Genomic DNA, 15,272 nt, shown 5'->3' with positions numbered 1-15,272 from the left:
TTAAATGAATGAATGCATCTTGGGATTTATTATCAAGAAGCTTCAAATTTATTATTTGTAAAATAATGAGTCTGTCTTAATAACCTCCAAATCCCTTCTGCAACTAAATTGTATACATCTGTATTTTTGTGTCACCAGTGTCTAATATGCTATATAGACATACAGAATATTTAGTTTATGATAACAGCAGAAATTAGAGCATTTGAAACATTTAAAAGCTACAATTCAGTGAGCAATATACTCATGAAAAAGCAACTGAACTTGATATAGGTATCCATTGACTTTCTTCAGAGTGTGTTCAGGTGGAGCTATAATTCCATGGCAAATTTGTAAGTGTTGCATAAAGCGCTGGGTCTACAAGTTCTAGAATCTCTGTTCAATATATTCATGTATGGCAGTAAAAGGAAAGCATTGTTAGCGTGCTAAGTAGAAAGTGACAGGGGAAAAGTAACCATCTCATTATTCGGATTGCTGTTAATCATTCCAGTTGAAAGTGGGAATCATCATTTTGCAGATGTGAAAACCAAGGCAAAGAAATTTAACTTCCCTTCAAATCACAACTAGTTAGTGTTGGAGATAGGCTAAGAAACCAGGGCTTCTTAGATTTTAACCTAGGTTTAACGAAGAGTAGGAATAGGAAGAGGAGATTCTGGGGGCATCCTTGGCGCCAAAGGGCATTGGAAAAAATGTCTGTGAAGATAAGCTCTTATTATTATTATATTATTGGCTATAATTACTGGCTAATAAAATTTCTTAGTGTGCAATTATGACCCAAATCCGAAACATTTTTATTAGATTTTCTGTCATCCAAATATAACAAGCAGTGTTTTTCATTTTTCTTAACTTGACTATATGCACACATGTGTACTTCAGTCTATGAGTAGGTGTTTACATATTCTTGGCCAAATACAATTGATTTGTGTCAACTGTAAAATCACATAAAAGGTTTTTAGTGTGTTTGAAATGCACAACTTTGAACTCATATAATCCCAAATATGGTTCCTTTCATATGTTTATAAATAAGTCTGTAGTGAAAACAGATATTAAATTACCAGTTACATTGTTTTTGTTAATTTGTAATTAGAAAAAATAACTCATTAAAATCTTGTGTACTGTATTTTCCTACCATATTTTGGTCAAGTTAAGTAATTAACAGTGTATACTGTTAAAAATTCAGTACTGGCCGGGCGCGGTGGCTCAAGCCTGTAATCCCAGCACTTTGGGAGGCCGAGACGGGCGGATCACGAGGTCAGGAGATCGAGACCATCCTGGCGAACACGGTGAAACCCCGTCTCTACTAAAGAAATACAAAAAACTAGCCGGGCGAGGTGGCGGGCGCCTGTAGTCCCAGCTACTCTGGAGGCTGAGGCCGGAGAATAGCGTGAACCCGGGAGGCGGAGCTTGCAGTGAGCTGAGATCCGGCCACTGCACTCCAGCCTGGGCTACAGAGCGAGACTCCGTCTCAAAAAAAAAAAAAAAAAAAAAAAAAAAAAAAAAAAAAAAATTCAGTACTATGAGGCATTGGAGACAAAATATGACAAGGAAAAAGAGCTGAGAGTCACCCACTAAAAGATCTCAGAGCATCATTAGTATGAATGTATCAAAGAAACTGAACCTTCAGATAAGGAGTGTTACTATTGTAGGTCTTTCGTCTAACTTGCACAATGCCAGTTTCCTCTGTTGGTGGGACACCTAACACTGACCAAGCTTACAAACAGAGTTGCTGACTAAACAGATGACTTCTTTTATTATTTTATAGGGTAATTTTCTTTTTCTTCATAATGTTAAATACATCCTAAGTAGTCACTGAAGCTATAAGAGCTGACATCAACATGCCTCACGTAGACTATCAAGGGAAAAAAGTGGAAGCTCTTATGGGTTTATTACCGGAAATTAACAAAAGTCTTTAACACCTTTGTTTCTTTATGGAATTCTGCTGTAATGGCCTTGGAGCCAGAAGGGGGGAATCATCTTAAGGAGAATAGAAAGGAACTGATATTAATGACCTTTTTTTTACTTAGATGGACCTTGATGTATGTTATGATCTAGTATCTAATTTATTATTCCATTGTCGATTAGAAAACAGTCAATTTTTAAAACCTTGTAAATGTCAATTTGTCCATACCACAAAATTGTCTTAATTAAAAAGGACTATTGTTTTCTCTTCAGTATTTATTAATTTTATTCCCTTAGTGATGTTTTAGTAGTCATGAATTTATAGGACTAATGGACAAAACAATATTCACAAGCCTATCATTTCTAATCTGCTACAATATGAGCTGTTAATGTACCTGAGAAGTGGGGTTAGCATTATGCCTTTATTCAAGCAATGTTTATTGAGCACTTACGATGTGAAAGCCACTGTGCCAAGCATTAAATGTACTAGTGCCATCAATTAAATGTATGTGATGCTATGTGTGATGTTCAAGTTAATGTAAATATATGAGTAATATACAGTCACAAATTATAATTTACTCAATTATGAGCATATGTAAAGCTTTTTAATAAATTTAGATATTTGAATACCATATTTGGTACCATGTTTTATCAAATCGGAGATGCCTTTATTATAAGATGCACCATTATTTTATGTGGCACCAAGAAAGGAAAGAGAATGTTGCCAAATAAACTACGGCACAATGCTTTTTAATCACATGGGATTTTATTTTATATGTATAGAAATAACCTCTTTTAAAACTTAGACTTTTAAAGAAGTCTTATATCACTCTGGCACAAATATAGAAGGAAAACATAAAATAAATACATACGTTAAAAGTGATTTTAAAACTAAAATTCTGAGTCTGATTCTTCTGAACGGCTTTTTGATTCAGAATTAATGATGCCCTTGCTTTTCCATACATTTCATATTCTATGCCATAAAAAGTGTTAATGATACATTTTTTTCTTAAAAGAATTCATAAAAGATATACAGGCCAATGGTACTGTGCTCTAAAGCTAACTGTGCAAATGTGTGGGATGTTATCAGTATTTCTAAATACATCTGACTCACCACCTTCACCACACATTTCCAAAAAATTGACTTGTAAGGTTAAAGGATATGCTTCAGTATTTTCTCCAATATTCTCTTACGAGCCACTTGGACTTCTATAAATTTTGATGCTGATGTTTTTGCTTTAGCACATACACAAATAACGAAAATTATGACACAATTATTGCCTGGCTATTAGCTATTGTGACAAGCCATCAATACTAAGATAACATCCTGATTTCAAAAATGCAAAATGTATTAAAGTATTTATTTGATAATGGATTAAATATAGTATTAATATAATTTTTATCATTTATTGAAATTCAAGAGAAAAGCAAAGATCAATACATTTAAAATGGGCATTATAAGAGGCAACATGCAAGGATTGTTGGTGATTGATTATATTATGTATTAGATTTATCGATGAGAAAGCGACTACTAGTTGCTTCCCAATATTCATCTCCTGCTTCTACTTCACAACAATAGGATCTCTTATTTTTTTTAAGAATATGGCAGCATAAAACATTTTAAAAGAACATTTTTCCATCTCCTTCCAGTTTGGTATAGCCTCATGACTAAGTCCTGACCCTTGGGAAGTTAGCAGTGATGTGCACAACTTCAAATTTGTACTTTTAAAATGAAATGACATACCTTCACCTTCCCTTTTTCCATCTTCTTCTTCCATTTAGCTGCCTGAAATATTGTCATAGCCTTCCCTTTTTCTATCTTCTTCTTCCATCCAGCTGCCTGAAATATGGACATAGTACCTTGCCATTTTGGACGTTAAAGAGAAGCAAAGACCTTTTAATAGCAGAGCAAAAATGTAAAACAAACCAGAATTCCAGGCACCTTGGAGGTGATAAATCTGCTGTGGCCTGTTTATGCTGGGACAGTCTCGTTTCACATGAAAGAGAAATAAACCATCTTGTTTCAGTCAAGTACATTTTCGGTTTGATTTGATGAATTATCTTAAATAATGAAGTCATTATTCTTAAAGAGTGAAATAATTTCTAAAATAATTAAATTAACAAAATTATCTTAAATAATGAAAACTAATACTAACTATGAGGAAACTGGGTGTATAGTATAGTATAAATAAATTAACTTCAGAGATAATCCCAAAATTTCATCTTTGACTAAGAGTTGCTGATTTGAGTTTTATTGCCCCTCTTTCTCTGTGAAATGGTGCCATAAGCAAACATGTAGTGTGGTCAGGCAACAACAGGGAGCAGGAAAGAAACAAAAGGCTTGGAATATCGATGAACTAAATTATATTAATTTCTGATTAATGATTGGAAATCACATTTTTGTACGTTTTGAAAAGTTAAAAATGAACTAGAATTTCAAACTTTTTAAAAAGATACAGAGGGACACAGAGAAGAGTATCAATTCAAGCAGTGGTAATTGGATTTGAGAACAGGACACTTGGCCTGTGCTTTTCTGCATGATCATGGTTAGCTGTATGGGTAGTAGGTAATTGGACCCAGCAGTATTTTTAAGTCTCAGTGGACAAGATCATGCAAATGTTATGGCCTGGTTTTACAGACTTTGGCAAAGTTGTGCCATACTAAAAGTTTCTGAGGAAGTCGCATTTTAGAAGTTCCCTGTATTTTCTGATGACAGTGATCTTTTTCTCAGTTTTTCCTAACTGTGTCACTTTATTTTGGGATATTAAGACATGATAAAAGAGTAAAATGTTTCTAACTAAAATTAGTTAGAGATATATAGTCAGACAGACCGACAGACATATGGACAGACAGTGGCAGAATAATGTTTATGCATATGTATGTAATCAAACCAGAGTCTGAGCAATTTTAAACCTAATTATCTCAGAGCCTAATCTAATTTCTGTATATTTCATTAACTCTTAATCTTTCCAGATATAATAGGATGAATGTTATGTAATGGATTCTTTTGAATTATCTGGAGACATGAAAATTAGAGCTAGAGAGCCTAGTCACCAAGTTTGCCCATTGGAATGGGTAACTTGAAAGTCCATGTAGAAAAGCCAGGACATTCATATTCATCTCCCTGGCCTCCTGGTGATTGGCCACCTTCCTCCAGTGATCTTCTCTAGTCTACCTTACCTCTTTTATTTTATGATCATACTCAAACCCTTGTCATTATGGTGAACGATACTACCATAGCATTGTAAATCCAAATATTTCAATCCCCAACCAAAATCTCCTATGAGTTCATCTTTCTCATTTAGAAACTCCAGTCTATTAACTTTCCTATTTATCTCTGAATTTTCTTTCAATAAATATGGCATCCTACTCATGATGCATCATTTTATCTGTCCAATACACTCTCTCCTTTGTGGTCTATCACACTCTTCTGGAAAAACAAACAAACCAAAAACCTCATCCATGGATGAATTTATTTGTCTCTCTGCCCCTACACCAAAGCTGCTGAATGTTTAGAAGATTTTAAAACCAGGCAGACTAGCATCACTTTATTAGTCTCTAATTTCGAAAGAAATGTATATTCTGACCAGGCATCTGATGTTTTCCTATTCAATTTTCTCCTATTCTCTATAGTTCCTATTTCAAATTGTTGTCACGCTCTTCAGATATCCCAAACTATTCCCAAATATTCCAACATAATTGGCAGTTAACCCTAACTCCTCCTTTGGAGAGAAAAATACTAGTTATAAACAAGAATTCACTTGACTTCCTGCCTCCAGACCTATAACCTTACTGGCATCCAGAACAATTCTCTTTCTTACAAAGAAAGAAGCAATCCAATTCTTTGATCTTTGCTTCAGATCTCATCCATTGTCACCTTTTATGGGACTTAACTCTTAATTATTCTGCTTAATTGCCTATCCTTTCTTGTCCACTGATTCCTTCTCATTATTCTGAAGCATGGTGAGGTATTGCACATTGGAATAAAAACACCTTCGTCAACTCTGTGCTGCTGTAGTTATTGCTCCCTCTCTCTCCTCCTTTCCTAGGTATAATTTCTTGAAGGAATTATCTACTCTCACAGAGTCCACTTCCACACTGCCAGTCACTTCTTTTTTTTTTTTTTTTTTTTTTTTGTTTTGTTTTTTTTTTGAGAGGGAGTTTGCTCTGTGGCCCAGGCTGGAGAGCAGCGGCGCAATCTCGGCTCACTGCAAGCTCCGCCCTCTGGGTTCTCCTGCCTCAGCCTCCCGAGTAGCCTCAGCCTCCCGAATAGGTGGGACTACAGGCACCTGCCACCATGCCCGGCTAATTTTTTGTGTTTTTGGTAGAATCGGGATTTCAGCGCGGTAACCAGGATGGTCTCGATCTCCTGACCTCGTGATCCGCCCGTCTCGGCCTCCCAAAGTGCTGGGATTACAGGCGGGAGCCACCACGCCCGGCCGCCAGTCATTTCTTAATCCAGAGTAATCTGATTAACACAACGTCTGCTTCACTGGTCTCATAGAATTCACTAAAGATATACTTGTTAAAATTAATGGTCACTTCTCAACTCTTGTTTTAATTGAACTTATTTTAATGATCTACACTATCATTTCTTAAAATATTCTCCTAGCTTCTGTGAAAACCGACTGACCTGATTTTTTTCCATATCTTTCTTTCTCCTTTCCCCCATTCTTCTGTACAGGTTTCTTATTCCTTAAAACTCTCTTTCTTTAAATATTGGTGTAATCAGAATTCTGTTAAAGAGCATTTATCTTCTACGGATTCAGATCCCACTACTTAAGGAAGTTAAATTAGTTGCAATTTATTTAACTTGCATTTATGCATGACCAATAGCCTACTCAAAATTTCTACTTGCATGACTGTAAGTACTTCAAACTCAATACAACCAAAATTGAAGTCATTGTGTTCCTTACTTCATCATCCCAGTGAGTCACATTCTTGTCCTTTTTAATCTTCACACTCCTTCACTAGGGCTTTGATTTTCTCTGGAATCTTTTCTTTCCCATTTCAGCAACCCTAGTTCAGAACCACTACAGTCTCTCACAAGGATAGCTGTTGTAATCTATTAACTAGTATTTCCTCTTCCAGTCTTGCCTTCACTTCTGTCTTCTTCTTAGCCAAAATGTTAGTTCTGAAATGCAAATTTTCATTTCAACACCTCGATTTAAAATGTTTCTGGGACCCCTCATTTTTCTTTGAATTAAATGTGTATTCCATGTCATAGTTAAATGAATCACAAATATGAAAATGTCTTTAAAATTTTTTGTTGACTTTATAAATTTTCCTAGATCCTCACTCAATCTTTTGATAGGTTCGTTTTATTTTGTTAAACAAGGCTTGTTATTGGGGGAAAAAATATGTCACAAAGAATGCCTTATGCACTTGATTTCATTTTTAATACTATTAATGATTAGTCATAATTGCTATGGCAAGCAATGCAAAACATAAATAAAAGACAATAAGCTTGCTTACATACTTTTAGTTTTATTTTTCAGGATAAAATTCTACTTAATCTAACTTCTTGCACTGTTTTCTATTAAGCGGAATTCCCTTTCCCCCATGCCTTATGTCTCTGGATGCAAGAAGCTACAAGATTGTAATTATGATGGAATTTTGACCAACCCCCATCCTTAAGAAATGATATATCAATTTCCCCTTCTTTGAGGAAAAAGCTTGACATCTTCAAGAAATGAAAATTTTCTGCTTCTCTATATTGCAAAATGTACAGGGTCAAGTCCCCATGGAGAATGCCTGCACTAGTCCTGTGGGCCCATTTCCTGGTTCATAGATGACACCTTCTTGCTATGTCCTCACATGGTGGAAGGGCAAAAGAGCTCCCTTAGCCTACTTTATAAGGACACTAATCCTACTCATGAAGACTTCCCCCGCTACCTAATGTCCTCCCTAGAGGTCCCACCTCCTAATACTATGGCCTTGGGGATTAGGATGTCAGCATATGAATTTTGGGGATGATACAAAAATTCAGACCAGAGCACAATTCATTGATTAATTTAGGACTCAAGAAATTAAGAGAAATTAGGAACAAAAATAATACAAAATTATCAGAAAGAATCAATGGAGTTTGCAAAATCTTGGATACGCATACATCATAATTTTCCTGTGTATAATTAGAATTTTTACTGGGGTGGAACTTTTCAATTATCTCCTTTGAGAATTTCCAGGAATGATTATTAACTTTTTCTTCCTACAAAGATAAATTAAAATTGAGTTTTTGAAACTCTAACTCAGGAAATAATAACAATTATGATGTAAAATTTTCTTTTCATTTCTGCTTTTTAATGTACAATATTAATTAATCATTTTTACATTATAATTTTTCCAGATATTTCAGTCAGCCTGTTAGCAGTCGTTGTCAGCTTTTGTGGACTGGCCTTGTTGGTTGTCTCACTTTTTGTCTTCTGGAAGCTGTGTTGGCCATGCTGGAAAAGCAAACCTGTGACTTCCAACGTCACTACCCTTCCACAGAGCATTTCAAGTGCTCCTACTGAAGTTTTTGAGACTGAAGAGAAAGAAGAAATTAAGGAAAATGAAAAGCCAGCCGTAAAAGCTATTGAGCCTGCAATAAAAATCAGCCACACTTCCCCTGACATCCCAGCAGAAGTCCAAACTGCTTTAAAAGAACATTTAATTAAACATGCACGTGTGCAAAGACAAATTACTGAGCCTACGTCATCATCTCGGTAAGGAAAGATTAAATATATAAAACTGGTGTGTGTGTGTGTGTGTGGGTGTGTGTGTGTGTGTATGAAATTTCATAAGAGAGAAAAACTTTAGTTGGAAGAAAAGAGAAACAGGAGAAATGGGAAAGACATAGGAAATAGATAAATAAAGAGAGAAAGGGTAGGACAGAGTACATACGGGCAGAGAGAGAGAAACTAAGGACAAAGAAGCCAAATAGGGAGCAGGACTATGAGAGGGGCTTAGCAGACTGTGAGGTTTCAGTAAAATCGTGTAACTACAGATTATTGTTAAACTTTCTCCTTTGAAATATCATCAGTTGATAGCTGCTACTTGTGGTCTTTCAACTTAATTTAATTCAACCAATAAATATTAAGAAAGCCATTTGAAATGCATATCATGGAGGCTCTATACAATCAGGAATCATCTAGAATTTCACAATCACAACTAACAGGCTCATATTTAGTCTGCAGCTATTTAACACATATACCAAAAACATGAAACTTCATTGTGTGTTTGAGCTTATGTAGACCAGATTCTTAAATGGGCAAAGTATAAGTTCCACAAGAAGCCAAATATCATGGGCATATGGAGGAGTGTACATAAAAGGGAGGAAGAAGAGGACTTCCTTAAGGAAATACATTTTAACTCAGCCTGGGAAAATCAACAAAACTTTGTTGGAATTAATTCACCACAGTATATTCTAACTGTATTAACTGTACAGGAAAAAATGATTCTTGTAAAGAGGCATTTTTTTCTGCTAAGTATAGACATCAATTCTTAAAACAAATTGCATGAGAGCAGTTTTTCTCGGGTTGCCAAAACTAGCAACTAGTTTTATTCCAGGGTAGGGTAAAATCAATGATCTCTTATTGAGAGGAAACTGCTATTTCCTGCAAACTGATTGACTTCCTAATCTTACCTTTTTATCTCTCTAAACTGAAGGTGCATCCATGTTTTCCAACATGGTAATACTTTGTGGGCTTCGAAATCTATCAAATTGAAAAACTGGGACATATTGGCTACTAGAATTGAAAGGCTGTTCAATATGTATTATGTGTAAATAAGAGAATTGTATCTACAGATAAATCCACTTCTTACTCAAATGTATTCTAGAGGGATAAGAATAATTGTTCCCTTTGAGATAAGGAACTTTGGGATAAGGAGGATGGATGGAGGTGTCCTTTTCATGTTACACTTTTCTGTGCTACTTAAATTTTATAACTAAGGAATGCCTCATATTTTGTTTTTATTTTGACAAGTTTTCCTGAGCAATGATATTTAGGCTCATTTTAAATTTTCTTATTTATGATTTTTGTGTAATGTAACCCAATAAATATCCATGTTAACTTTTATTATATATTTATTGAACTATATATATATTTATTGAATTATATATATATTTATTGAACTATAAAATAATTGTCCAATAAACCACTTTTTTTTACATGTTTTACAAATAGGGGAAAAATGTCTTTGGGAGGAACTTCCTTTTTTCCAAGACATTGATCTCACTATACTTATAGGGGAAAACCTCTGTAAAATTACCTGATGTATTTACTTGATTATCACTACCGTCCCTGAAAACTTTGGCCAAATATGATATTTTATAGCCACGAAGACTTAAGACACTCAGAAATTTCAGGGTAAAAATCTTCAATTAATCTGCAAAACATTTTAAAAATACCAACCCCTGTGAATATATATTAGCTTAGCATTCAGAATTATTCGACTCTTTACCTGATATGTACAGATTATATAAAGATACTCAATGAAGACAAATTCAGGTCATCAGTGTTTCTTTGGAACCTCAGAAAAACAAAATACTGTCTCCAAAATATTTTCTGTTGAGTATAAAGAGACCACTTGTCTGATTATCCCTAGCTAGAGGAGAATGAAAACACGTGAGTGAAGGCTTCATTTTGCTAGCTATGGATTTCTCAGTAATTATGTGAAGTTGAACAACTCAGAAAAACATAAAAATTTCAACCTTAAAATCATAAAAAATTAGATTGTATATATCTGATATTTTCTAAGAGGAAAAACTGCAACACGCATTCAGAGTTTTGCTAGAAATTTGATATCATTTCACCTGCCTCTGACTTTCATTGTTCATATGGGTGATTGGGGAAAGAAGAAGAAAAGAATTTTGAGCACTTGAAATTTTGTCACTATGCCAAGGCACCCTTCCTGATAATCCTTCCCCAACCTGCATGAAGAAAGTATTATTAATTATCCCCATTACATGTGAGTTAAATGAAACCTAGAGAGATTTAAAAAGTTGCCTGAAGTCATGAAGCTGGGAAGAGTAAAAATTCAAATTTATCCAGATGGAAGAACACAAATTAAGCATAAATGCCACAGGGATGTAGTTTTCCTGCAATTAAATATGTTGGTTACAAAGTATGCTTAGGACAGGTAGTTGGGAGGTTGGAGAAAAGCATCTTCCTGTTTATCCTACTCAATTAAAAATCTGGAATTTTATGTGATTATCATGAATGACTAGAGTCATGATTTGAATCTGTTTAGCCTTGGGATGAATTCCTTGCAGAAAACATGATTATTTCTAGTTCTCAAAACCCTCATCTACATTAATTACTTAATCATACTAGAAATTACCTTTATAGAGAGAGGAAGAGGAAATTGCTGAGTTCATTATGTAGTCCACATGAACACGGAGATCGAGGGTACATTATGAGTCAAATTATTCTGCTCATATGCCAACTTTTCACTGAGATGTAGCAAAATCAAACCTACAGGCACAGGCACACACACACACACACACCACACACACACACACAGACACACACAGATGCGCGCACACACACACACTGAATTTAACTTTAATAATTTGTTTCCTCGCCTTATTAGTATGTCACAGCTCCAGTCTGTGGGACTCCTTTTAATTTGGCTCAGACATCATAGTCTTTCAAGTTTTACTTGTCTCTATATTTAAATAGCATCCTGATGGGCCTAGAAGTTAGCAGCATCGCTAGAAACACACATTTCTCAAATTCTCGTCTCCCTTTTCAAATACCTGGACATTTTGCCCTATCAGCCTGCCAGGCAACCAAACAACCCAGCTGGCATTTATGTATTTCTTCGTTACTAATATTCTTTAAGCGTCATCTTGATTGATTGTTTATGCATCCAATAACCTTATTCAACATATATTTAATCCTGGGTATAGTCAATGTATCCTACTCCTTCCACTCTGAAAACTCTAAGGATCTGTGACCACTTCTGTAAATTTATAATATAATGTGGAGACAATACATGCAATTCCAATATAAGGAATTACAAATGCCAGCTATGTGATGGAGAATGTGGAATTCAGGACATTGAAACATTATTTCCAGCTAAGGCATGGAGAAGAGCCATTAAGCTGAGTCGAAGGAAACTGGAAATTCATGTAAGTGGCAATTGGGAAAGGATGTACATCCTAGATAGAAACATATTATGTGAAAAATCATAGAGTAGGAGGTTTTGCTAAGAAAACAGCAGGTAAGGTACTCTGATCAAAAAATAGAGTAAAGTGAAGGAATAATGGACGATAAAATCAGCTGAAATTGAAATATAGTGAAACCTTGAAATCATGGCCAACATGTTCAGAGTCTCTCTTGTCAAAAAGTATTTGTAGCAGAGGAGTTCTATGGATAAGTGTTATGTTTTAGGATAATTCACCTGGCAACATTTTATAACACAGACTATAGGAGAAGATATCTATTTTGTAATTACTTTTTATTATGTTCAAGCGTAATAAAAATCAGGAAATAGAAAACAACAACAACAAAAAAGAAACGTTAAGAAAATTTGTAAAGGAAAATCTAAGATCCCTTGTAAAAAAACATTAAGTGGCAATTCAGTAATTCCATGTCTAGTCCAAATCTTTTAAAAGTCATTCAAGGCTGTTATACTATGATTATACCAAGCTACCATTAGCATTTTGGTTCTATATACCCCCACATATAGAGTTGTATGCTGCTTTCTTAGGCAGAAAATCTGCCGTATTCACTTCTATATTGCTTTTTGATGCCTTAACAAAACACTGTAGGAGCTCAAAGTGAACTTACTGAATTAAAAGAATCAATAAATGAATTCAATGACCTCATCTTGTTTATCCCATTGATTTTCCATGGTTGCTCATCCTAAAGACCTGACTCTCTTTGCCTGTGTGCTTTTGTTCATGCTGCTTTCCTTGTGTGGAGTAACAACCTCGTTTTTATGTACTATAAGATCTTTAAGGAAAATGCATCTGAGAGTCCAACTTTATCTGCCCAATTATTAACTATTATCCTTTATTATTTAAAGCTGTTATTGCTATATTAAATAACAAATTGCTATATTAAAACAGCAATGCTGTTAAAACTGTAATTGCTAATTACAACCTAGCAATTATTTTGTATCTTAATATTGAGCTCCAGCTGTTTCCAAACGAGATGCTAAATTTTCAGAGAACAAGGGTGTATAACCTACTTTTATGCCCTCCTAATTTCCACCAATGTGTAGGTATATAATGTCAATTGAATGCTTTTGATTGATTGATCATCTTCCACTTATTTTGCCTTTTTAAATACATCGTCTTTAAAAGCCACACCAGCTGATGAGTGGTGAGATACACTGTGTTCATATTAGAAAGAGGTTAATGATAGTATTCTCACAGGGATGAGTATGAGAATCAATTTTATGTGCATTTATTAATGGTGTAAAGACAAGGTGAATAGTAACTGGCAAAATAATGTATTGAGGATGAGGAATTATGTAGATTTATGACCTTTAGGACTCTAAGTACCTATTGAAAATAATTAGGAACTGTAATAGCAGAAACAATTGAGCATGAAACAAAAGCAGGAAAATGTACATGGGAAGAAATCACTGACTTATATGTGCTGATGAATTTACAATATTTACAATTAGCTATGGTTGATTAGAAGAGTAATGCTTAAAATCATCATGCATAGTATCCAAAAGAATGCTTAATGTACATTATTATAAGAAAAATGAAAAATTATTTAAAAATACATAAAATGAGATTCCATAGTTAACTTTACTGTAAGAATGTTTTTTAAAAATTGAATTTCTCTGAAAAGATAGCTAAAATTGAAATTATCTATGCTAAAACACTGTAAGGAATGAAAAATGAGATATTACAAAAAGGAGGAGTTTAAAAGATGTATGGCTAGCTAGGGTATCAAGTAGCAACACTTCCCCAGAACAATGGAAAGACTTGAGATCTGTCTCCCCGAAATAGAAGTTCATAAAACATGCTTTGCAGAAACTTGAGGTGGTTAAATAATCCCCTTCATAAAAGAAATGTATTAGGTGTACACCCTTGTTTCTTTTCTGAAAAGAGATGACTCTTTGAACTAAAGCCAGAGTCACAACCTTAACAAAATGATTGAAATTTGAAGTTTGTTTTCTGGCACTTATAAATATTGTCTTATACACAAACACTGATTCGGTTCTTTTTTGCTGTTGTTGTTGTTGTTGTTGTTTTGATACAGGGTCTCACTTTGTTGCCCAGGAGTGCAGTGGCATGATCATAGCTCTCTGCAGCCTTGAGCTGCTAGTTCAAGTGATCCTCCTGCCTCAGCCTCCCAAGTTGCCAGGACTACAGGCACGCACCACCAGGTCTGGCTAATTTTTAAAAATTTTTTTGTAGAGATGAGGTCTCAAAATGTTACCTAGGCTGGTCTTGAATTCCTGGCCTCAAGTAATCCTCCCACCTCAGCTTCTTAGTCTCTTCTATATAATATGAATAATGCTTGGGAAGTTTGGTTTTATTAGTCACAGGAATCGTATGGTGAATTATTTTCATACAAACTCCAACATACATTTTCTTAGTTCCTAGCAAATGTTTATGATGAAATACGTTAAAAGATGAATAATACTTAGTCTCTGCTATGATAAAGACCACAATTTAGAAGAAAGTCTTGGAGAGTGGAAGACAAATCTGAAAACAGGTAATTTCAATACACTATGTGCAGTAAGGTCAAGGAGGTGTGGAGGCACAGACGAAGGGTCATGAAGACTGGTACATGAACCCGGTTATAGAGCTATGACTATTTTTCTCCAAAACCTAGCTGAGCTCACCAGGAGGTAAGCTCATGAGAGTCAGAAACGTATTACAAAGTAAAAGAAGGCATAAAATTGCACACTGAGCATAGAAATCCAGAGCTAGAATTATGGTCAAATGACCTTCTAGGAATCAAGTAATGCTAAAATATAAGTTCTTGGATTTATTGTTTTGACCAGTTGTTATTGAGAATTTTTTAAGGTTTAAGGCTTCAGTCTATATTTACTTCTTTTCTTGTAATATATATGTTGTGTTCTCAGAACATTATCTGTAGATCAAAAGCTATGAAGAAGTATTTTCCAAGCTAATTACTTCATACACATTTATTTAAACATATGCTACATCCAAAGCAATTGCTTATCATTGTTTTATGATGTTTATATCTTGTATCTTTTTTAAACATGGAGAGAAGTCAAAGTAAGTATTTTGAGAATAACTGAATTGCCTCCTTAGCACGATAGGCAGTATGTTATTCTCATAATCTGAAGGTTTTAAGTTCAGAATAAGTGAACATTTATTTCATTAAATTTATTAAAGAACCAATTGCCTGTAAATTCTTGAATAGAATAAAGGTAAATTACTGAATGGATTTTAGCCA

General features: G+C 34.6%; 1 protein-coding gene across 1 annotated transcript in view; it reads left to right on the top strand.

Moving 5' to 3' along the window:
* SYT10 (synaptotagmin 10) overlaps positions 1–15,272 on the top strand; it is a 68,405-nt gene that overhangs the window by 5,069 nt on the left and 48,064 nt on the right. Inside the window, exon 2 of the mRNA XM_050750082.1 lies at positions 8,243–8,600. Coding sequence (XP_050606039.1) covers positions 8,243–8,600 — 358 coding nt within the window. The remainder of the gene's footprint in view (positions 1–8,242; positions 8,601–15,272) is intronic.

The sequence above is a fragment of the Macaca thibetana genome, chromosome 11, assembly GCF_024542745.1.
Source record: "Macaca thibetana thibetana isolate TM-01 chromosome 11, ASM2454274v1, whole genome shotgun sequence".
Taxonomy (NCBI): Eukaryota; Metazoa; Chordata; class Mammalia; order Primates; family Cercopithecidae; genus Macaca; species Macaca thibetana.
The sequence above is the reverse complement of the archived record's forward strand: the minus strand, read 5'-3'. Positions and strand labels throughout refer to the sequence as shown.